This window comes from Corvus moneduloides, chromosome 1 (genome assembly GCF_009650955.1).
Source record: "Corvus moneduloides isolate bCorMon1 chromosome 1, bCorMon1.pri, whole genome shotgun sequence".
In the NCBI taxonomy this organism is placed as follows: Eukaryota; Metazoa; Chordata; class Aves; order Passeriformes; family Corvidae; genus Corvus; species Corvus moneduloides.
Window position 1 is genome coordinate 37,089,668 of NC_045476.1, and position 23,341 is coordinate 37,113,008.

Consider the following 23,341-nt stretch of genomic DNA (forward strand, 5'->3'; position numbering starts at 1 on the left):
ACGTGAGCGGGGCCCGTCGCCACCTTCCCGGGCTCCCCCGAGCTCCGGGATGAGCGACGGGCCGGGATGAGCCGCGGGCCGGCCTCGGCGGCTGCCCCATCCCAGCGCCAGGGCCGATTTTCCACAGCAACCCGAGCGCCTCCCGGACTCGGCGACTCGAGCGTTTGGGAGGACGGAGTTTCGCTACAGTTGGTGCCGTGCGTTAAAAGAAAAAAAAAATTAAAAACAAAAATTAAAATCGCCAGGCAACGAAACTCCAAATTAAACAGGATGGGAAGTAGGAGGGAGAGAGTCACAATCGCCTTTTGCCCCCTCCCTCCCCCCCCCCCCCCCGCTCCCCTTCTCAAAGCGGGACTCCGGCTGATCCCTTCAGTCGCATCCCCTCCCCCGCCGCCTCTACACCCCTCAGGGCACCAACTTCGTCCCCAGACCGGGAGCTCGGATCCTTCTTTCCCACCTCCGCAATAAGGTACCTCCACCAGGCTCCCCCCGCCCCGGCCAGCCCTGCCCAGCCCTGCCCTGCCCAGCTCGGCCCAGCCTTCCCTGGGCTCGAGCCGCTTCTCCGCTCCCTGTCTCCCTCCGCCCTGGGAGCGGGGCACTATTTCTCCTCCTCCCTCTGCCTGCCCTGAGCGCCGGGCGCCTGTGGAATGCCGCGCGCGGGGCCCGGCCGCGGCGGCAGGATACACAGCCGGGCCCGCCGCTCGCTATAAGAACCTCCTTGTGAGCGACGCCATTTTAAGACTCTCGCTCGGTTCGGCGCTGGGAGCAGCGGCGGCGCTCGGGGGACACAAACACCGCCGCCCCGTACGGTCGCCACCCGGGAGCCAGCGGCGGGGGCACCGCCGTGAGAGAGGAGGAGGAGGAGGCGGGGGGACAAGGAAGGAAAGACGGACCGGACCGGGATCGCCTGGGCAGCAACAGCAGCAGCCGCCGCCGGAGCCCGGGGGGACCCTGCGCTCTCCCTTCCTGCAACGTTAGTGCCGCTTTCTCCGGCGGGAACTTGGGGCAAACCCGCGCCGGCCCCCCCCGCGGCCGTGAGGGGGTCCAGGGTGTGCCCGGCGGGAAGGACGGGGCTGGGGGAGGGGGGGAGCGGGGGTGGGAGAGAGGTGGGGGAGCAGGAAAGGAAGAGAGAGAGAGGGCTCTTGTTTTTGGGAGGTCTGGACAGCTGCGTGGCTGCAGGAGCGGCAGCTGCAGCTCCCGAGGTGTCTCTTGGGAAGCTGGTCCTGGGGCGAGGGGGTGGCTGCTCTGGTCTGCGGGAGAAGGCGAGTCCCTGCGCCCGGCTCTGCTCTCGTTTGCAGCAGAACCCGGAGTACTTTAATGACCCTTTTTTTTTTTTTTTTTAAAGGTTCTCCCTCCCTCCCTCCCCCTTCCCTTTTTTAGGGGAGTACTAACTCGCCGGTGGGCTGCAGATCCCCTTTGGCGATAGGAGGGGGAAGAGAGCAGGGTACGGGTTTATTTGTACCGAATATAATTAATCACGGTCACTGCAGTCAGCGGGAGATAACTAATCTGTTGCCTTGTGGGGTTTCGGTCTTAGTGGCATTGCTATTTGCTGGAGAGGTTATGCTGCTGCTGCTGCTGCTGGGTGTCACCGAAATGAAGCTTCCCCGGAGCTGGGAGCAATCAAATTAAGTTTTTTAACATCCACCCTACCAGAGTCTTGTAGGGAATGACTGGGCTCCGGGCGGTGTGGCGGCTCCCAAGCTGCAAGGGGAAGCGCCCGCTGCTTCCCGTGGCCGGCTGGGGGGACCACGGTGGCTCCAGCCTCCCAAAGTAACGCGTTCCTGAGGTGTGGGAATCAACTTGCGGTTACTCCCAGAACTACCTAGGGCACTTATTTCTCATTCCTCTAGGAACAGGGGCTCCAGGTGTGTTGTTTTGTGGTTTGTTGTTTAAGAAAACAAAGCTTAGTTCATCTCTGTTGTGCGTGATTAGCTACTCCTAGAGCAGCAAGTTTTCTTAAATTTAGCAAAACCTTGAATTCTTCCCTAGGTAAAACTCAATGTAGGACGTTGGTAGTTTCTTTTTGTATCTCTTCCCCAAAACGTTCTCTGAAGATTATCCCTTCTGGAAAGAAAGGACAGACTGTGTGAAGGTACCGTGGGCAACTTGTGACTTTAGGAATAGCGGTGTTGATCTTTGTAATCAGCTACTTCTTGATCTCTTTCTCATGGAGCAGCCATTGTTCTGACACTCTGTATATTCCAGACATCTGTGGTCCTCCCATCCCCCAAAGTATGCAAGTGGTGAATGGAAAGAGGCTGGGCTGGTATGCTGAGGTCGAGGGACGGAAATCAAGGAGGGGTTTTAGTAAAACAGGATCTTTATGTGCTGAGACTACAGTAAAGGCAAAGACAAGAAAATTAGCTGAAGGAGGATCAGGGTTTTCTTGATACTAAGTTCAGACACACCAGAGAGCAACTTTCCTGTTACGATTTTGCTTCTGAATGACATAAAGGTACTACTGCAAGGCTCCAAAAAAAAGCCTAAGTGGCAAAACTTACTGGTGTGTATTGGCCCAAGTTATAATGTGAATTTCAGTACCTAACAGTCCAGGAACCTAATGTTGATCTTGCACTTTTGATAAAAAGATGCTGACAGCTGCAGGTATCTGACGACTGTGTCATTTGTCTAATGGCTGGTACTATTGCAAATGAAGCTGCTTAGGTATTCAGGCAAGAGTTTGAGACTCTCTAAATTCAGCTGTTAGTACAAAGTCATACTGAGTGTCTCGCTGTTCTGGGGTTGTTCTAAAGAAAAGTCATATTTGCTCATCTATTAGTTCAGGTATTTTCTGTTTAGGTATAAACTGATATCCAGGGGAATGTTCACTTTGGTCTATATAGCAGATCATTTCCCAAGATCTAGGGGTGAAATAAGTAAAAACACCTTGTTGGAAAGGACAGTGCCATGCATGACAGCTTCTAGAAGCGAGGATTTAATACGAAGTAAAACTTGATAGGAAAAAATCAGTTCTTCAAATGCTGTGTTACAGCCTTATCAACACAAGCTTCCTTTTTCTTGCCTATGCTATAAATAGGCTGGGCTCTTTGCATGGTGTGTGTCTACTATGGACACCAGCATTTTGCTCTGTGGTGTGTCAGTAACTGGCTTGTGAAACCTGGTTGCCCTTCAGACAAAATGATTTCTTTGTGAAGCAGATGTCCGTCTGTCATGGCTCTGCATCTGAACTAGCATCCTGAAATACTGTGTTCTGAAGAGTTGAACTTGAGGTTTTGGGGATGTTAAGGCAAGAAGTTAGTACTAGCACTGTTCTGATTTTGCAGTATTTTCAGGGGTAGAAAGGGAAGAGGCAGGAATGGAGCAGAAAATACAGCTATTGGAGGCTTCTGTCTCAGAAACTGAAGTCTGAATGTGCAGTCTGAAACTTCTGGATAAGGATGTTTCTGCAAAGTATTGTCTAGTAGGCAGACTAGTGTGCAAATACAGCAGTAATCAAAATCACTTACATTAATTCATAGTTAAACTGGTAATGCAGGGGTTGTGGTGATCGTGCAGTTACCTGCAGCAAAACTTGTTCTGTGACTGTGGTAGCCTGTATACTATGGCAGGAAAATCAGGACTGACCTTACTTATCTTAAACATCATACTTCACAAAGCCTGATAAAACCTGTGAGAAACTGTGCAGGCAGCTGTGACTTGTTCCTGGGTTCTCACAACGTGCACTTGCAAGCTCTGAGCCCAGTGGCTTGCTGGGTGACTGGGTGGGAACCTAGAAATGGCAAACTCCTTGGCAGTAAGTATTGTGTGTGACTCTTCTTGTCTCTTTAGATAGAATTATTATCCTGGCATGGCAATATTTCTGATTTTCCAGTTAAGCACCGATTGAATTGGCTAGACTTGCCATCATAAGGCAGCCTGACAGTGGTTAACTTTTAATATCCATTTCTGGCACTTGATTCCAAGGTAAAACTTGCTGTAGTCTGTGATCAGGCTTTAGCCCAGGAAGGTAAAGTGTTAAACTGTGCTGGCACTGTGTAGCCTGTGCTGCTTCTCATGAGAAGAAAGGAGCCAGAAAAGTTGTTTAGTTTTTTGGCATTTTGTTCTTTTCTTTTTTCACTGACAGGTAACTTCAAGTGCAAGGGAGAGAACTAATGGAAGTCTAATTCTGGCATTTCTGTCTGTGTGGAACACCAAATAGATGAGGTGAGCAGGTGATACATACCTGTAGCTCAGCCTGACCTCATGAATGTGTTAACTCTGATGTGAAAACAAATGCATGCTATGCTTTTGTTGCCTTGGCAAGTGTGGGTGCAAATGTTGCTTTACAGAAGAACTTTTTGTTCATGTTCCAAGTTGACTTTAGGAAACAATGTACATTGGCTGGATTAGTGTTGCAGAAGTGAAGTGCTTGCTCTGTTACTTAATACTAAATTAACTCTGGAACCTTGTTTGAGGACTGACTTAGAAGGTTGAAAGAGTTAATCTCGTATTCTATGTTGCTGCATTTAAAAAACAGTATGAGCTAGCTGGATTTTGCTGGAGTTGGCAGATGCACCGTGTGCACTGTACATGTATTTGCTGGAACCAGCATTTCTGGGCTGACTTACTGTGCTAAATAGACTTGTATAAATTGGAGAACTTTGCCAGCTCTGCAGCAACTGTAGCAAGTAGTGCTGTATTGTCCTGGCAACAATTCAGGTGCCCTCCAGTGGCCAGAAATCTTAACATCCTAAAGGTGCTAATAAATGCAGCTGCCTTGTCAGTTTGCCTTAATTAAGAGTGAGTTGAAGAAACATCTTTTAGTGTCAGACTTCATTAGCACGTCTGTTGTTTAAACAGTCCTTTTTGGAGTGTTGGTGTGCCTTATTGTAAATACATAGTTATTCTGGCAGACAAGCAAAGACAGCCACTTTCAGATTCATAAGTATTTCATTAGTGTCAGTGTAATTATGACTAATCACTCTGGTTTCTTAAACTGTGGAGATTAATGTTTAACATCCAAGTTCAGGGCTGGCTATGTGGTTGCAGTCTAAGAAGAAACTGGATTATGGTAGATACTTCCTGGTTTGGAAGAGAGATGTTTGCTAAGTTGTTCCTGTATTGGTGTGAAAATGGGCGTTTCAAGTTATGAACAAACAGGAGGGAAAGGTACTTCTGTAACCGTGTCTTTTGTTAGTGATGCACATGGTTGTGTTAAATGACTGCAGAACCATTGTCTTTTTGACACACAAAACTGTGTGGGCAGGGAAACTTGAGGGCTGGCAGTGGTTTTGTTCCTGAACTTTGAGTGTTAAATGTGGTATAATTCTTGTCTGAATTATCATAGGTTGCCTCTAAATGATCACAATGGCAACTGGTTTTTTTTTTTTTTTTTTGTATGTGACTAGGTAAGGCTAAAGAATGAATTTTGATCCTGTCTACTGCCAGCTCTACTACAGTCATCTTACTCAGTGATAAGTATGGGCACATGGACCAAAAGCAGTAAACCCGTGCGTATTTATTACGTGAGTCCTGCTGGCAGACTAAACCTTGGGTAGAAACAAAAGCAAGGAAGATGGGAGTACGTATAGTGTAGATAGCTGTGTCCCACAAGTAAAATGCAGGAGCTCTCTAAGCTGTGATAATAAAACTGCTCTTAATGTTTTGCCCAGCCATGAGGATACTCAAACTTAGTGAATGCTGCACAAAGCCCTAGTGGGAAATGTGTGCCAGTGACCCAAAGATCTCAAATCCACTGCTGAACAGAAGTGACTTAGTAACTGTTCTGAGGTTACTTGCTTGTGGTGCTGGTGCTTAGTTGGTCAAAACAGTTAAGACATATGAGTAATTGGGTTGATAATCTTGTTATGAACTTAATGTAAGTTCATAAACGTGAAACTGTCATACCAGTCCTTTAATACTGAGCTACAAGCTGCTGTCAAGGGATTGATATGTACATTATGTGAGGAAGTTCATTACTTTTGTTCTCAAGCTGGATGTGTAGGCACCAGAGTTGTAGTTGAAGCAGTTTTCATGTCATAATGTTTAAAATTATCATCAACTCCTATCTTGGACAGTCAGGAGGATACTTAGGTACTTGAGATCTATCTTGCCAGTTAATAAAGTGAAAGTTTTTGCTAGTGCTATGGTATGCTTGTGCATGAAAAGCTCTCTTAAATCATTACTTTCAAACATGACCTGATAATTTGTCAACTTGAACACAGCAGCTGCTTATAGCTCTTAGAAATGACCAGAAATTTCTAGAAAGGACAAATAAATACCTAGGGCAGAAAGTGTTTTGTTTGCAGATCTTGTTAGAATCTGCTGGTATAGTTGCCCATGATTTTGAATGTAAAGGATTGTGTTGACAGATCTCTTGTAACTCTTGAATGTTCTCTAGGTAAAGAGCAAAATAACTGTGCTGTGGATCTAAACACTTAATTTCTGAAGTGACAAGATCCAGTGCTGTGAGATTTCAGCTCCTGCAGTATAAGTATGATTTTAATTAAGAGTGTGTGACTATGTGAAGAGGTGCTTTCTTTACATTGCATGCTCAGCCATGTGCCTCTGGCCAGCATCAAACAAATTATGTAGGGCACTGCTGATAAGAAATTATAGTGGTAGGTAACTGCTACCAAATGCATTTGGACATATCCATGTGTCCCATCAGTCTGTAATTTCTACCAAAGTTTCTCTAGAACGTCTGTCCTAAAGAGTGAAGTACTGTCCATCTCCTTTCTTTCAAAAGGAGAACCTTTACATGATATTGCCAGCTTCATTTTTGGGGAGGCTTCCTAGCAGGTTCTACAGTTTCAAAGTTCATCTTTTAGAATGATAGTGCAGGTTGGTGCCAGGATGATCTTTTATTTCTTTTTTAGTAACTTTCCTGATGTGCTTGTTCTGAATTCTCTTCCAGGTTCTCATAATTCTGTACATTAGTTATCTGATGTATTTGTTGGCTGACAGTGGCTCTCAGACCAATGTCAGCTCTTGCTTTAGTGAGAATTCTAATGGGTTGTTTTTAAAAGGGTGCTTAAACCTTAGTACCTGTGAAGACTCTGATGAATTGCACAAGCTGTTAGTGCCTTCATACTATGTTAGTTGCTTGGAGCACAGCATGGATGGGGCTGCATCTGGAAGAGACCCATCTGCCAGTGAAATCTCCAACCCCCACTTCTGATACCCTTTGTTACCTGAACTATCAGTCAGTGCAAAGCTGCTCTTCAGCAATTGATTAAAACTACCCACGTTCTGGGTGGCTTTCTGTACTTTAGGTGAGCAAAATGAAATGTGGCTCTTGCTACACTTATGTTATAGTCTCAGCTGCACTTGAAACTTAGGAGTTGTTGAACATTACAAGCTGGGTAGGAAGTATGGTTCCTTACTACCCTGCTTTCCCTTTTAGGAGGAAGGGTAAGGTAAAACAGGTGAGTGTCCTGTCATATCAGAACACTCTGTAGTGCTCCAGAAGTGAAATGTGGCAGATTGGAACCTTACAGCTGTCATAAAGTTCTTGTGGCCCCTTTTCCTCCTCTGCCACATTTGCTTAAGACTGTATTGACTCAAAAACAAGCCTCACGTTTTTTGGAACTTGCAACCCAAGTCTTTTCCTTCACTAGACATTTTTTGAGGAATATGTTCTCTTTTTAAATACTGCTAGCCAAGTGTTTAAGTCAACATTAGTAGACTGCCTGCATTTCAGTGCCATCAAGGAGTTGTAATCAACTTGGAGAAGTCTAGCAAGAAAGAAATATTTATATATTGTTTGCTTTAGCCAATAGGCACATGAATAGAAACCCTGCTCTGTACTCTTGGTCTTAGATTGCTGAGAACTGAAAATAAAGAGGCAACACGTTATTTTGCAAGTGGCATCAAGAAAAAAACCCTTACAAAAGATAGTGTAGGGAGGTTCGTCCGCCTTTGTTGAAGAAAGGAATTTTTAGATAATTTCTAAGGCAGAAGACAAAGGCTGAGAAGCCAGAACAATTGATGTAATAGCAATCTGGGATGCCTGAAGGAAAAAGGAAATAATGAATTGAAAATAAAGCAGCAAAGAAGAGTGGCTGAAATAGAGGTAACTTGCAGTGAGTTTTGGCAGATCTGCACCCCTCTCCCACTTTAAATCTGTGGATTATCTGAGCTAGTTTGTTGCCTCTTTCAGCATGTATTAAAGATATTTAAGGCTTGGAAATTGGAACCTTTTAACCATTGAGGTCAGTAAAGCAGATATTCAGATTTCTTAATTTCCTGAAATTTGTTAGGAAAAACAAACCTTAGACTTTCAGTCTTAATAATAAGAGAATTTAAAGACCATTTTAACATTACTATTGTAAATTCTGGGTTCAGAGTCAAATTTACTATGATCTGGTTAGCTAAATCTAAGATAGAATGTATTGCTGTTTGGAAGGCATCTTCTAACTTTCTGCAGGCATCAGTAGAATCTCTTGTCTGAAGTGTTCCTGCTTGGATAAATTTGAGCTGGAGGGATTACACAGGACACTGAGTTCATCACTGGAGAGAGGAGAAATACTTCACTAAGCAAGAACAGCATAGTGGTTGGAGGGAAGGATGCTAGCTAAGCAAATGTTGCTTGAGGAAACAACCAGAGCAATTTTGCCACAAGTTAAAAGTTTATAAATGAGTCTGTTCTGTTGCAGTCCAGGATCAGTAAGATGGATTTCAGTATGCGCCCATGCTGTGGCATTCAGATCAAGATTACTGGTAGCTCTTAGTTTTCAGTGGAACCACTGAAATAGTTTAAGTTACTACTTGGCACAACAGTTAAATATAGTAATATTACTTCATCTCTTGCCATGGCACTTCTTCTGAGGTAGTAGTGAAGGCTATAGATGAATGTTTCTACTGTGTAACCCCCAAAAAAAGTAGAAAAGTTTTAAAGCTGTGAAAACCTATGGATATTTTTCCTTTTTAGAGGAAAAAGACTGCATGGTTTGACTTGTTGCCTTTTGGTGTTCCATACTAAGTTTCTTCCACTAGGTTAAGATGTCATAAGTCACCTGAAGACATTTTTACCCACTATTAAAAATCACCCTGTTAAAACCAGAAGGAAGCCTGACATTAATATAAAATACATTAAGTTTTATACTCTGGTTCCTAGTATTGATAATAAGGTAAGCCTTAATTTTGCTATCTCTAAAAACATCCAAGTAGTACCTTGCTTTGTTTAATGTGATAATATGCAGCCCATAACCATTATTCAAGAGCCACTTTTCAGTGAGTTTCATAGTAGCTTTGGTGCATTTAAGTCCTTAAAGCACTGATGTGCAGAAGTCAGTATTGGTGGGTGACTAATTTCCCAGTAATCAAGGCCTTCTAATACTTGCATGTAACTAACTTCAGAATAATCTGCACTCACTGTATGTAGCTATTTCTTTTAGAGGGGACAAAGTGGCTGAGGACTGCAAATGCTAATGCTGGAAACAGAATATGGGAATGCTCCTCAGTATTTGTTTACTGGATATGGGAATGTATTTCAGGAAATGTGTTGTTTGTACTCCTCTCTGGTATCTTTGTACAAGGAAAATAAATTTTTAAAAAATGTGATCTTCAGAGTGAAATATGAGCACATTCTGTACCTATTTTCAAAAAAGTATCTTCTGTTCATTTTTTACAAAAAAATTCTAAACCCCAGCTGTCATTCCTACCACAAGCTCCTAACATTCCTTAAAACACACAACACCAAAACTATCCTTCCAGGACTTTCTAGCAGTCTTACAGAAGCATGTGGTACATGAAGGACTTCCAAAATTACCTCCAAAGGTACTTTAACCAGAGCTCAGTAAAGCCAGATAAAAATTCTCAGTTTTCTTTAGAACTTGCAGGGGATATGGGAGGAGAGAACTTAATCCACATTTGGATAAGGAATAATTAGAAGTTTACCACAGTTTGGATCATGTCTTCACAAGACTAAGATCAATAGAACTAGGTCTGTCTGTTGCAAGAGCTTGTATCTGGGGCTTAGGTTAGACCAAAAATTGCTTAGAGACAGTTCAGCCACTCTTGCCTAAAGTGCCTTTATACCATGAAAGCTTTTTTCCTGATGTTTCCACTGTCAGTATTGTCATACTTGGATGATTCCTCCTCCCCCACATTTTGTTTTCTAGAAAAAAGGCGAACAACTTCCAGGGGAAGATTAAAAAGGGTTGTTTAGTTGTGATTTGTTTTTTAATTCCTTAATTGGATGTATTTTCCAAATTCCCAACTTGAAAACTAAGGTTAATTAGGAAGCTTCTGCTACATTAAGAACTGAAAATATAAGGACTTGGGTCACAGAAATGAGTGCTCTCCAATGTTATTAGCAGTGGACCTGCTGTTGCCTGTATATTTTGGCTGTGGATTTTTATAAAGAAGATATACAGGTAACAGGCAGGCAGCTAAGACCAGTTACAAAATCAGACCCAAAGAATGCTTTCACTAACACCTTGGGAATGGTTGGAATAACTTCAGAGCACTTGGAAAAAAAACTATTTTCCAGTACAGGTACTTCTCTTCACTTGTGTGTAGATGATACACATTTTTAATTGCTGTTAACTGTCAGAAGATGAAGATGATGTGCCTGTTCTATGTAACAAATGTGTCATTCAGAGCTGGTGGGTAGTTTAAAGATGCAGTTGCTTGGCCTGTCCTAGATAAGACAGAAATGTAGAAGAGGAAAACATGGTCAGTAGGTGTGTTTGTGTGCAGTAACTCATGGTGTTTGGATGGATCAGTCTGGATTTCTCCTGCATGTTTTAGTAACATACTACTCTCACACAAAGGATTTATGGCAGACTTGCAAACTTTGACTTGCTTTATAAAGGTGGCAGGGATCGGGAGGGAACTGCTTGTCAGATCAGGTGTAATTTGAGTCACTCTTACTGAAGAGAATTGTTCAGGTTTGAGAACTACTGTAGGCTTGTTGATTTTCTTGGCATATGTGGAACTATTGTCCAAAATCAGAAATTAATATCTAATAAAAATACATGATCAGAAATAATACATTATACTTCTTACATTCCTTTTGAAAATCAAGAAATTTGAATTGTCTTCTGTAATAATTTGAAATTATTAGCTCATGTGCCTTCTAAGCTTGCAGAACCATTTTTCCCAGTTTTTTAGACTGGGACAGATGCCATGCAATATAGCCTAGTGCAACATCTTGAATTGCTCTTCACATGAGTTTTCTTAATACATAGTCTAAAAAGCTCCAACCTCCATTTAAACACAAAACTGGTGATGCTTGCTAAGCAAGTAGATAACTCTCATAGGTCAGGAGGAGATTTTTGAGAAGTGAAGAGTCCTATAACTCCTTGTAGTACAACCATGTGAACCATATAACATGATATTTACCAAATTCCAATTTCCTAGTATCTTCTAGTCTTCGAAAACAGCAAAGCTTGCAGAAGCTTGCTGTTATGCTGAAGTTTGTTTGTAAAGTATGCTGAGGACTTCTGTCTCTTCCTGATGGCTGAGATGTGTTTGGCTGACCTTGTACTGATCCAGTTTGTCAGGAAAATGAGCAGCACAGATGTTTGTACCTAAGCCTGGTGGTGTCGCTCCCTTTGTAGGTGTGTTGGTTAACCTTGACAGTGACAAACAGGAAGACAAAGTCAGCAGCTTGCCTGGACTCAGCTTACCCCCTGTTGAAATTAGAAGAGAATGTGAAGGAAAAGATGAGAGAATGTTTTAAGTGCAGAAAACCTAAAATCAAACCCTGGCTACTTTTGTTTGGCAGTTAGTTTGGACTTCGAGGATTAAACCCAATTCCCCATGTAAATAATAATAAAAAAAACCTACCAGGAATTGCTGGGGGGCTACAGGTGTATGAAGTGCAGATCGGGATGTTGGAACTTGCAGATGGAGTTAGCAGGCTGATCTAGGGTCAGCATTCCAAAGACCGAATGTCTGACTGGTAATGTATTTCTGAACACATAGTATTTCTTCATTGCTGTTTTGTAGATGTTTGTCAGTGTTATTTTGGAATAGTGCTGCAGTTCAGTGGCTACTCTGGTCTGTTGGATTTTACCTAATGGTAGAGCTGCTCTTCTGATCTGTTCAGGCTGCTGAAATGGAAACAGCAATTTCAGAGTGCAGGTGCTATAAGCCAGTTGCCTTCACTGGTGCAGAATTCAACGGTGGAGAAAATTATAAGTGTTCCCAAGCCCCTTACTGCAAATAGGAATCTCAGGTGGTAGTAAATGTCTCAAAGCATAGTCACTGCTCTTAACATACTGGTAGATGAACCAGTTGACTTCAAAACTAGTTTGGTGATCCTTTTTTTAGCATAGTCCTGATGGGAGGAGATGGCAAAGTTATGATAAAAATAGATCTTTTTTGTGCTAAGCATATTGAAAACTTCTTATGGCAGCTAGAATATGCCAAATTTTTTATTGGCAGTGTCACATTTCACTTAGAGTGAGGACTACAGGGAGCAAGGATACAGATTTTACTGTTAGTGCTATTCCCTTCTTTCTGTTTGGAAGGTGTTAGTGGAATTCACAGTGTAATGCAGAAGACCTGCAGAGAACTATCAAGCTTCTGTATAGGCACTTCCTCAGCTTAGCTACTCATTAGAATTTTTTAATCAATGGTGAACTGACAGCATGATTTAAGCTTTTCCTTCCACTTGCCACTGCTACTCTCAAACGCCTAACAGTATGGAAGAATCCAGTGGTAAGGGAGGGACTGTCTGTTGTCAGCACATCCTCTATGCACATTGTCAAGGACAGACTCTGAGTTGACCTGTCTCTTCCATGCTGTGGAGTAGGACCAGTTTAGAGTTTCCAGCTGCACAGCAGGATGCTTTTATTGTATGTTGTGTAATGTCTTATATCAGCTTAATGCTGCTTATCTGCTGCAGATGCAGATCTACTGTCCATTTTAAAAGAGCCAGGGAACGTTTGCTGCCAAAAGTGGGAGTGCAGAGTCAGGACAAACAGCACTGGCATTTGTAAAGCAAAGCAACAAGATTGCTTGGGGTGTTGGAGTATCTTGCAGCTGGCTCAGAGTCAGTGAAATACAAGTTTGTGCCACCTATCCAGTGAGACTTTTAAACTGCAGGCCTGTCCTCTGTTTAATTATGATTTTCAAAAAAGTACTCCTGAAGGAAACTTAAACTGGGAAATCTGCCTTTACACAAATACAGCGTCAGGTGGACTTTGTTCTCCTGGTGCAGCACTGCAGACCTGTCCTTTCAGGGATTAGTACCTTGCCTTTACTTCATTGTGCCGGAATGTTTTGGTCGGCACAGCTCTAACACCTAATGATGGCACATTGAAAGCTGATTGTTGCAAGAGATGGTTTTGCTCCCTGCACAAGCTACCACTACGAATGTTTCTGCTTGGCTGGCTCCCAGAATAGGCTGTCACCAGCTCTGTCTGTGCTGGAAACAGTGTGGGACTGTGGGACAGAGGGGGGAAGGGGAGCAAATGAAATAAAAGTGACCCATTCTGGAGCTGTAGCCTCAAATTTCTCTTTCTGGGTTAGTGAAGAGACAGCTACAGATTTATGGTACAAATACTATCATACTGCTTGGTGATATCAATTGGAGGTGCATACTGAAAATTTGGATAGGGCATTTGATCATATTTCAGCCTCCTGCCCCCAATTATCTTGGCTTTCTGTGCAAAAAATAAAAATTAGTTTGGTGAATGAATGTGTGTGCAACTGAAGGACAGGTTTGTTTTTTTTTTTTTTTTTTATAAAGCTGGTTCAATTTTTAGTTTTAACTTCAAGGAAGAGCTTTGTGTAGGAAGAAACCTTTATTCTTATGGTACAGGAAGGGAGTAAACTAGGAGGTTACAATTACAATTCTTTAGGTACTCTTTGTGCTGCTGAAATAATAGCAGCTTGCCTTACATGGTCATTTCAGCTTTCCCCATGAAAATTCAGTCGTAGCCCTGTATCAAACAGTTTTTCTAGTATCTTCTAAGTAGTTAATCTTTGAGAGAAATGAGGAAGTCTGACATTTAGCCATTGTCTTTGTGGCATTTCCAAACGCTGGAATTTAATGTCTGGACTTCATCTTAAGCAAAGATAAAGGAGTAAAAAATTAGCTCTGTCATGGTCAGCCTTCAATTCTTGTTCTCTTGCAGCTCTAAGAGAATATCTTACGTATAACCTGACAGAAGAAGTCTGGGTGATACATCATGTTCTTATGCATGTCTGTCCATGGGGTTTTGCTAATTAGCATTTGAGTATACTCACTGTAGTAATGAAATGGCAAGATGTGCCAAGCCTTAGTTTGCAATTCTAGTGTTCTTAATGTGAAATCCTGTCTTACTAGTCTGATTAGTGTTTAATAAGTTCTAACCTTGCTCTTTTTTAGGATCTCTGAAAGGGCGCAGGAAAGAGTTCTGGGAGCATAACAAGGAACATGGCAACTCAAGGTACATAATGCGTTGCAATTTCTGTTACTAGAATCTAGAAGACTCCTTATTCCTTTTTTTTTAACTTTTCAAAGTCACTTGGATTGAATAACATCTGCTATATTACAGTAATTAATAGTTTACACTGGAAATCAAACCTTCAGACAAGTTTCTTGTAAGCATTTTGGGTCCCTTAAGTACCGTCAAGTACATAACCACGGCATGTGGAAAAGGGAACCTTTAAGCAGTAGGTCAGGACAGCCACAATAGCAGTGATTGTTCTGCCTGTTCCTCAGGTTTACATGTCTGCATTGGTTCAGTGTAAAGCCTCAGTTTAAAATTGCTGCTCACTTGCAGTGCTGGGTTGAGGTAGTTGTTTATAACAATTCATTTTAATTTAAAATCTGTGTCATCTCCAGTAGGATTAATACATGCTGGAGTAATTGAACTAAACTTAATTGTTCACCAATGGTTTTTTACAGCTGACTTGATGGAGCTGGATATGGCAATGGAGCCAGACAGAAAAGCAGCAGTCAGTCATTGGCAACAGCAGTCATATCTGGACTCTGGTATCCATTCTGGTGCCACAACAACTGCTCCCTCCTTGAGTGGCAAGGGAAATCCTGAAGAAGAAGATGTGGACACAACACAAGTGCTGTACGAGTGGGAGCAGGGGTTCTCTCAGTCCTTCACCCAGGAGCAAGTTGCAGGTAAGGCCTTTCCTATTACACCGGTTTGCTTGGACATGCAGTTCAACAATACAGAAACCTAACAACACAGTTATTGCCAATCTGGATGATGAGCTTTTTATTCCTAGTCTGAGGTTACTATGACTTGCCTTGTTTTCAGATATTGATGGCCAGTATGCAATGACTAGAGCTCAGAGGGTGCGTGCAGCTATGTTCCCTGAAACACTGGATGAAGGAATGCAAATCCCCTCCACGCAGTTTGATGCAGCTCATCCAACTAATGTGCAGCGCCTGGCTGAGCCATCCCAGATGTTAAAACATGCTGTTGTTAATTTGATAAACTACCAAGATGATGCTGAACTTGCAACTCGTGCAATCCCAGAACTGACCAAACTGTTGAACGATGAGGACCAGGTAAGTGTTTTCTTTGCCTGGGTAAAGCTTGCTTTTGGAGCATCTTCAATGGCCTTAAAACTAAAAGCTTTATTCAAACACTTGTGTTAGGTGGTGGTGAACAAGGCTGCAGTTATGGTTCATCAGCTGTCCAAAAAGGAAGCGTCCCGCCATGCCATTATGAGATCTCCTCAGATGGTGTCTGCCATTGTACGTACCATGCAAAACACAAACGACGTGGAGACAGCCCGGTGTACTGCAGGGACGCTACACAACCTCTCACATCACCGTGAAGGCTTGCTGGCAATCTTCAAATCAGGAGGCATCCCTGCTTTGGTTAAAATGCTGGGGTATGTGCACTACTGAGGCAGTACTTGTGTTCTGCAGTTGGGTGTGCTAGGAGCCAGGTACTCATGGGGATTTTCCCTTCTTTAGGTCCCCGGTGGACTCTGTGCTGTTCTATGCCATTACAACTCTTCACAATCTCCTGTTACATCAGGAAGGAGCCAAGATGGCTGTCCGTCTCGCTGGTGGGCTGCAGAAAATGGTGGCTTTGCTCAACAAGACAAATGTCAAATTCTTGGCCATCACAACAGACTGCCTTCAGATTTTAGCGTATGGCAATCAAGAAAGTAAGGTAGGTGCCTTTGATGCTGAAGTACTTAAAATGAGCAAGCATGTAATGAATGGCCCGACAGTTCTTGTGTACTGACCTCCTGACTCTGAATCTCCAGCCATGTGCCACTGGCTTTTGCCAGTCCTGACCTTGCAAAAGGGGAGGGATACAGGAATTATCTTGCAGAAATGCTGCTGTGCTTCTAGGGAGAACTTAAGAGTCCACGTAAGCAGATGGGAATGTTTTTTTAGGGAACTGTAACCATGAGGGGTGTAAGCCAGCAACATTTACTACCTGCTGACGTGCGTAGGAAGTGACAGACAAATATTATTTTTGCTGTCTTTCAGCTGATTATTCTGGCAAGTGGTGGACCCCAGGCTTTAGTAAACATAATGAGGACCTATACTTATGAGAAACTATTGTGGACCACAAGTAGGGTGCTGAAGGTGTTGTCAGTCTGCTCCAGCAACAAACCTGCTATTGTTGAGGCTGGTAAGTACATTGTACTCATGCTAACTTAAACATCTACATAGTACTTTGGGATCAGTTCATTCCACCAAGAACAGAAATTGCCAGCATGAAAAAATGAACTCGGGTTGGTCCTTAAGTCCATAACCAGGTTCGGAAGCCTTTTGTATACAGAAGTATAAAAGGATGGCTGTTTTAAGTAACTCCACTGTGTTGTTAACTGGGTGGCATTAGTGGCTGAGTGTTGTCAGGATGCATCCCTGAGAACATGCACACATTTAAAAGGCCCAGTGTCACATAGGGAATTTCAAGGGCTTATTATTTTCCTATGTGAAGAAGGGCTAGGGCCCAGCCATATTGTGATATTAACAGCAAGAAGGATCCAAAAGCTTGTGAGATTTTGCACTCAGACTTTAAGGAAGAGAAGGATCTCACTGCTCACAAGATGAGCATCAGAATACAGTGTCAAATCTGAGTAATGGTGTCAAATCTGTACCATCTTCCAGGTGGGATGCAAGCTTTGGGGCTCCACCTCACAGATCCAAGCCAGCGTCTTGTCCAGAACTGTCTCTGGACTCTGAGAAATCTGTCAGATGCTGCAACAAAGCAGGTAAAGGGCTCTTCTGAGGCTCTTCTGTTGACTTCAAAAGTCAACATAGTGGAAGAGAAGACTTAACTTTTTCTTCCCTCTTTTTCTGCAGGAGGGCATGGAAGGCCTTCTAGGAACTCTAGTTCAGCTTTTAGGATCAGATGATATTAATGTTGTGACTTGTGCTGCTGGCATCCTTTCTAACCTTACCTGCAACAACTACAAGAACAAGATGATGGTGTGCCAGGTTGGTGGCATCGAGGCTCTCGTGCGCACAGTTCTCCGGGCTGGAGACAGGGAAGACATCACGGAACCCGCAATCTGTGCGCTCCGTCACCTCACCAGCAGACACCAAGAGGCAGAGATGGCTCAAAATGCAGTTCGCCTCCATTATGGACTCCCAGTGGTGGTAAAGCTGTTGCATCCACCCTCACACTGGCCTTTGATCAAGGTAAATGATTAAAAGCTGCCAGAGCAGAAACTGAAAACTGTTGTTTTTTAAAATGTAACTTTAAAAGTGAAAAATACTTTGTTTCCAAAGTATTGGGGGTGCAATTTGTCTGATGGAGAAGTTGCTTCAGTTGAGCAACTTCATGTTTTTTCTTAGAGATTAAACATTTGAGATGAACTGATTAAAAAAAGTCACTAACCGTAAGCACTCCCCTCGTGCTCTCATTCCCCACCTGTTCCTTACCTGCAGGCTACTGTTGGCTTGATCCGCAACCTGGCTCTGTGTCCTGCAAACCATGCCCCGCTGCGTGAACAAGGTGCTATTCCAAGGCTAGTGCAGTTGCTGGTTAGAGCACACCAGGATACCCAGCGACGCACTTCCATGGGTGGGACACAACAGCAGTTTGTGGTAAGTGCCCTCTCCTGGCACTGCATCTCTAAAAGTTCTCTCCAACTCCTCGTTTGTCAGTGCACCTCAGCCCAGCAGTGCTTGGGCTAAAGAACTGTCGTCTTATTTGCTCTAGTTCATGTTATTCTCTGTGTGCATATAGCTCTGTCTTGGCAGACCTGAGATTTTTCTTAAATAAATAAGAATGCCAAAACTTTGGTTCTTATTTTAATAAGAACCTCTTGAGCATTTAATTCTGAATGTTATAGCTCACAGAAATACTGGTACTGCCTACAAGTAATTCTCTACCAAGAAATGAGAGCTCCCTTATCCTCCTCAGAAGAATAGGTTTAAGAATGCTATCACACCTTACTGCATATTTGCAAGGGTGCTGTAGAAGTATTGAGAAGTTGTGCAGGCTCCATACTCATTACCTGTTCAGGTCAGTGTGACAAGATCAGTCTCAATTTGATTATTTTTATCCTGTTAAACACATTAACAAAGGGGAAGTTTGCTTAGCACAGCAAATGGAAGCAGCATCTACTAGTACAGGCTGTAGTTAATTTGTGCAGAGGCAGGAAGGGTCCTCTTTGTTACTGGCAACTGCTTTTTCCAGCTCAGTAACTGCCAGGCTAATGCAGGTTATAGAAAGAGATGGTGTTACCAGAGGTGAAATTCATAATAACAACCACTGAGGCGTTCCACTGAGATGTGTCACATACTGAATTTGGGTGGGTAAACTGGGCTGACTCCCAGCAGGGGTTTGAAGGCCAGCACTTGGTGGGGAAGGGGGTATGTGCAGGGGACAGGTTTGGTTGATTAGCTGAAACTGCTGATTGAGTTTTTGACAGTCACTTAAGAACTTGAAAGCACACAGTATCTCAAATTCAGAAACGCCTTTTCTCTCCATAACTAGGAGGGTGTGCGCATGGAAGAAATCGTCGAGGGTTGCACTGGAGCCCTGCACATTCTTGCACGTGATGTTCATAATCGAATCGTAATCAGGGGTCTAAATACCATTCCACTGTTTGTGCAGGTAAGTAAGAGCTCAAGACAGCACTGTAGTACATATTAGGAAAAGAAGCAAAATAGCTCTTGCACTTTCTGGATAGAACTGCTAAGTCAGAGTGTGCTGAAGAGCTCGTTTCAAGTGGAGGAGCTAAAGAACCCTCGTGTTTTGGTTGCAGTTGTTGTACTCTCCCATCGAGAATATCCAGAGAGTAGCTGCTGGTGTGCTTTGTGAACTGGCTCAAGACAAGGAGGCAGCTGAAGCAATCGAAGCTGAAGGTGCAACTGCTCCTTTAACAGAACTGCTTCATTCTAGGAATGAGGGTGTTGGTAAGTGAACTTAAGGCCGGTTTCATACTTGTGTTAGAAGAGCTGATAGAAGTCTTGACCTCTACTAAAATCACTCTTCCTTTGGGCAGCAACCTACGCAGCTGCAGTGCTGTTCAGAATGTCTGAGGACAAACCACAGGACTATAAGAAGCGACTTTCGGTTGAATTGACAAGCTCCCTGTTCCGGACCGAGCCAATGGCTTGGAATGAGGTGGGTTCTGTCTTCTGTGTTAACAGCTCCCTGGGGAGATCTCGCTTCTATGTCCTTCCTTCTTCCACCAGAGAAGTGTAAATGCCATCAGTGATACAGGCCCAGCTTTATATAGCTTTGTGGTGGCTGTACCTTCTTTACTCTCTCTCTGAGTTCAGGGGCAGCAAACCTGCAGTAAGTAGCCTTCAAGCTGCTTTTTCCCTGGCAGAGAGGAAGAGTCTGTTCTCTGCTGCTGCTGAAGTGTGTAAAGCTCATTATGTTTGCTAGTGTGCAAAGCTGTATATAAGAACTTTGTACTTTTCTGTGTTGCTTGTCAAAACGTAATGAACTCTGGGTGCAAAAATAGAGACACGAGTGATATAAGGGAAGCATAAATATAAAATGTATCTTGTGAGGCTTCTATCAAGCCAACAATGCAGGATTAGTAGTCTTGGGCTGGAAATGCAACCTTTCCTGAGAACTGAGATTTCAGACTTGAATATGCTTGCAGACTCATTATCACACATGGCCTTTTTTTCATGTTTAAGGGGCTACACAGTGAATTGAGACTGAAGTCAATCTGTGTGCATGGGATACAGGGAAGGCTTCACTAATTCTTTGTCTTCCCACAAATTCTTAAGATTTAGGAGCCTAGCTTGTCTTATCTTGTAGGTATCTACTCCATAAAGGGCAGTAGCCTTTGATTTGTAGTATTTCAGTGCTTACTTTTCTGTTTTCCTGAAATCTGTATCTACCACGAGAATGTGCAGGGGGGGGAGCTAAAATGCAGTATCTCTTTGAGATTGGAGTTAGGCAGTTGCTCTGCAGGCAGGCAGTTACTTCTGTGATTGATTGAACAAATGGGAGAGGTTCCTTTAAAAGCTTTGTTGCTGGCTTGGGAATATCTGACTTGCAGGATCTGGACAGGTGTACCTGAGAAGTGTTCCTAGACCTACCCCATCTTTTTCATTCCCAGACAGAACCCTCTTTCCAGTGATCTGTGGAATTGCATGTTGGATGCAGATACTTAGCTAAAAAGGCATTTTATGTTGACAGCAGTGCTGCAGTGCTCACTGCAGAGGAGTTGTTCAAAGGGATCTGGGGCAAGCTTCACAACTTTTTAAACTCAGAATTACAGTGCTGGGCAAAAGACCTGATGTTAAATCTGTTTTGTAATTCTTTGTGTGCACATAGACAGCGGATCTCGGACTGGATATTGGTGCCCAGGGAGAGCCTCTTGGATACCGCCCAGATGGTATGTGTCTTCTGTTCCCGTTGACTAAACTTTAAACTGGATGAAGTCAAGTCATAGATTTTAAAGGAGAACTGCAAATGAGTGAAGAGTGAATTTACTCTTCAGCAAGGTATTGCAAACTGACAGGCAGATGGGGAACTGCCAGTTCAAATAACCAGTTTCTGCAGCACCACTGGCAGCACTGAAATGGGAGCTGTATGAACACGCAAAACCAGTGTCTCTTGTCTGAGTCCTGTGGGAACACCTCCTGCTGAGCTGTTGTTTCCACAAATCTTTTACATTCCTTACAAATGGACTTGACAATTCCAACAGTGCAGTTTTTCTTTAAAACAACAGAGCTGGTATTGAATGCGTTAGTCTGTAAGTGTCTATAGATTTGAACGCAAGCCTATCCCTAAGGATTCTGAGCCATTTTTGACTAGTCTTTCAGAAGCAAGTCTACAGTCTTGGAGCCTGGTTTTGCTGCAGTATTGTTGAATTTTAGTAGTGTTGATTGTGCAGACTAATGGCTTGGCTGGAATCTGCTCGTGCTTCTGACTGCAGTGTGCTTTGTCTGCAGAATCCTACTGGAAGGCTGTTCCGAACAATGGAATAGCCGTTAAGGGCAGGCACCAGATTGTGTTGAACTTGGCTGAACTAGAAAACAATTAGATGGCTACACGATCTCCTCACACACTGATACTTGCAGCTTCTGATGCATCTAACATCTGTTAACATTATGCTTTTTTTCCCTCTGCCACCTTTAACTTTCTTAGATCCTAGCTACCGTTCTTTCCACTCTGGCGGATATGGTCAGGATGCCTTGGGTATGGACCCTATGATGGAACATGAAATGGGTGGCCACCACCCTGGTGCTGACTACCCAGTTGATGGTCTGCCAGATCTTGGCCATGCCCAGGATCTTATGGATGGGCTGCCTCCAGGTGACAGTAATCAGTTGGCCTGGTTCGATACTGACCTGTAAATCATCCTTTAGGTAAGAAGCTCCAACCTTGAATTTAAAAACAAAACAAAAAGAGAAAAACAGCTGACTGGACTGAGGACTTGGTTGGCAGGGAGGGGTTGGCTCTATTGGGTCCCAGTGTGCCAGAATAATGAATAAATGCTCTGGAAACACACAATCAGCACACTCCAAACTGACTTCTGCTGTGAAGTGTGGAAGTAATTAACTGTAATGTCTTGTGCACCGGCTTCATGCAGTCTTTGTGTTACAACAGCCCTTGACAACTCGGGAGCACTGACACCTGTGTTTTTTCTCTTTGCAGCTGTATCATCTGAGTGAACTTGCATTGATTGGCCTGTAGAGTTGCTGAGAGGGCTCGAGGGGTGGGCTAGTATCTCAGAAAGTGCCTGACACACTAACCAAGCTGAGTTTCCTATGGGAACAATTGAAGTAAACTTTTTGTTCTGGTCCTTTTTGGTCGAGGAGTAATAATACAAATGGATTTTGGGAGTGATTCAAGAAATGAAGAATGCACAAGAATGAATTGCAAGATGGAATTTATCAAACCCTAGCCTTGCTTGTTAAAAATTTATTATTTTTTTTAAATCTCTGTAATGGTACTGACCTTGCTTGCTTTGGAAGTAGCCTTTCTTTTTGCAGTAATTGTTGTTAGTTTTTTTTAAAGTCTCTCGTAGTATTAAGTTATAGTGAATATGCTACAGCAGTTTCTAATTTTTAAGGATTGAGTAAAGGTGTAGAACACTAATTCATAATCGCTCTAACTGTATTCTGAATAAAGTGTAACATTGTGTAGCCTTTTTGTATAAAAAACTAGACAAATAGAAATGGTCCAATTAGTTTCCTTTTTAATATGCTTAAAATAAGCAGGTGGATCTATTTCATGTTTTTGATCAAAAACTTTATCTGGGATATGTCTGGGTAGGGGCCAGTAAGAACTGTTTATTTGGAACCTTGTATTGGACAGTTTACCAGTTGCCTTTTATCCCAAAGTTATTGTAGCCTGCTGTGACACAGATGCTTCATGAGAAAAATGCAGTTATAAAATGGTTCAAAATTAAAGTAAACTTTTAATTCACTCTGTGTCAAATTATTTCAGATCACAAAGTATATTTGTGTGTTAAGAAATAGCCCTGGATTTTTGCACAGCCACTTTAGTGTGGGGGGAGTGAAGAATAATTTACCTCTTTGATCCCACTATGGCACAGTTCCCCTTCCTAGCCTGGAGCTTTCTTGCTGCAGGCCTCTGAGGCACCATCTTTCCCTGCTTTGCTTTGGCAGGTTCCTCAGCATGCGGCAGGGTCTAGCCAGATGTGAGGCAACTCCACTGTGTGCTAGGCCTGCCAGCCCCAGAGCTCTTCTGGGCTTCAAAAAGGACCAACAGCCTCTTGCCTCAGCTCCCCTCAGCGGTGCCCCATCACTAAGGGTGGGTGAAAAGATCAGCAGGTTCAATGGCTCAAAGCCTTTTTCACGTGTCCTTAGTGTTCAGACCTGGGTGGAACTGGGCTTCCCTTAGGCAGCATCTGTGTGACTGGAAGGGGACAAAGTGGTTCTGAGACTGCTGGCTCAGCCACAGACTGCACATCTGCACCGTGCAGCTGTCACCAGCTCTGTGGGAGCAACACTCGGCACTTCCACTCCAGGCAGCAGTTTGCCAGCAGATCAGAGCAGGCCTTGGCTGCACAGACTCCTGGC

At 43.3% G+C, this 23,341-nt stretch overlaps 2 protein-coding genes across 4 annotated transcripts in view; one reads left to right on the forward strand and one right to left on the reverse strand.

The window, feature by feature from the left end:
• The window catches only part of ULK4 (unc-51 like kinase 4), a 256,761-nt gene that overhangs the window by 13,169 nt on the left and 220,251 nt on the right, over positions 1-23,341 (reverse strand). The window lies entirely within an intron of this gene.
• On the forward strand, positions 704-22,724 carry CTNNB1 (catenin beta 1). Of its 3 annotated transcripts, XM_032105965.1 has the most exons (17): positions 727-973; positions 4,088-4,167; positions 14,270-14,330; positions 14,792-15,019; positions 15,159-15,412; positions 15,503-15,741; positions 15,827-16,028; positions 16,355-16,499; positions 16,982-17,085; positions 17,177-17,515; positions 17,765-17,923; positions 18,819-18,938; positions 19,090-19,240; positions 19,330-19,451; positions 20,625-20,685; positions 21,441-21,661; positions 21,951-22,724. In XM_032105965.1, exons 3-16 carry the CDS (start codon positions 14,318-14,320, stop codon positions 21,647-21,649), a joined length of 2,346 nt encoding a protein of 781 aa, XP_031961856.1. In that variant the 5' UTR covers positions 727-973; positions 4,088-4,167; positions 14,270-14,317; the 3' UTR covers positions 21,650-21,661; positions 21,951-22,724. The 3 variants fall into 3 exon arrangements, with proteins under 3 accessions (XP_031961845.1, XP_031961867.1, XP_031961856.1); XM_032105954.1 differs by lacking the exon at positions 4,088-4,167 and having other exon boundaries at positions 704-973; XM_032105976.1 differs by lacking the exons at positions 4,088-4,167; positions 21,441-21,661 and having other exon boundaries at positions 722-973.

Excerpts from the sequence above, each read along its gene's own strand:
- CTNNB1 (XM_032105954.1), top strand. Across the intron at positions 15,742-15,826 it reads GCTTTGGTTAAAATGCTGGG|GTCCCCGGTGGACTCTGTGC; the intron begins GTATGTGCACTA and ends TCCCTTCTTTAG. Across the intron at positions 17,086-17,176 it reads CAGATGCTGCAACAAAGCAG|GAGGGCATGGAAGGCCTTCT; the intron begins GTAAAGGGCTCT and ends CTTTTTCTGCAG.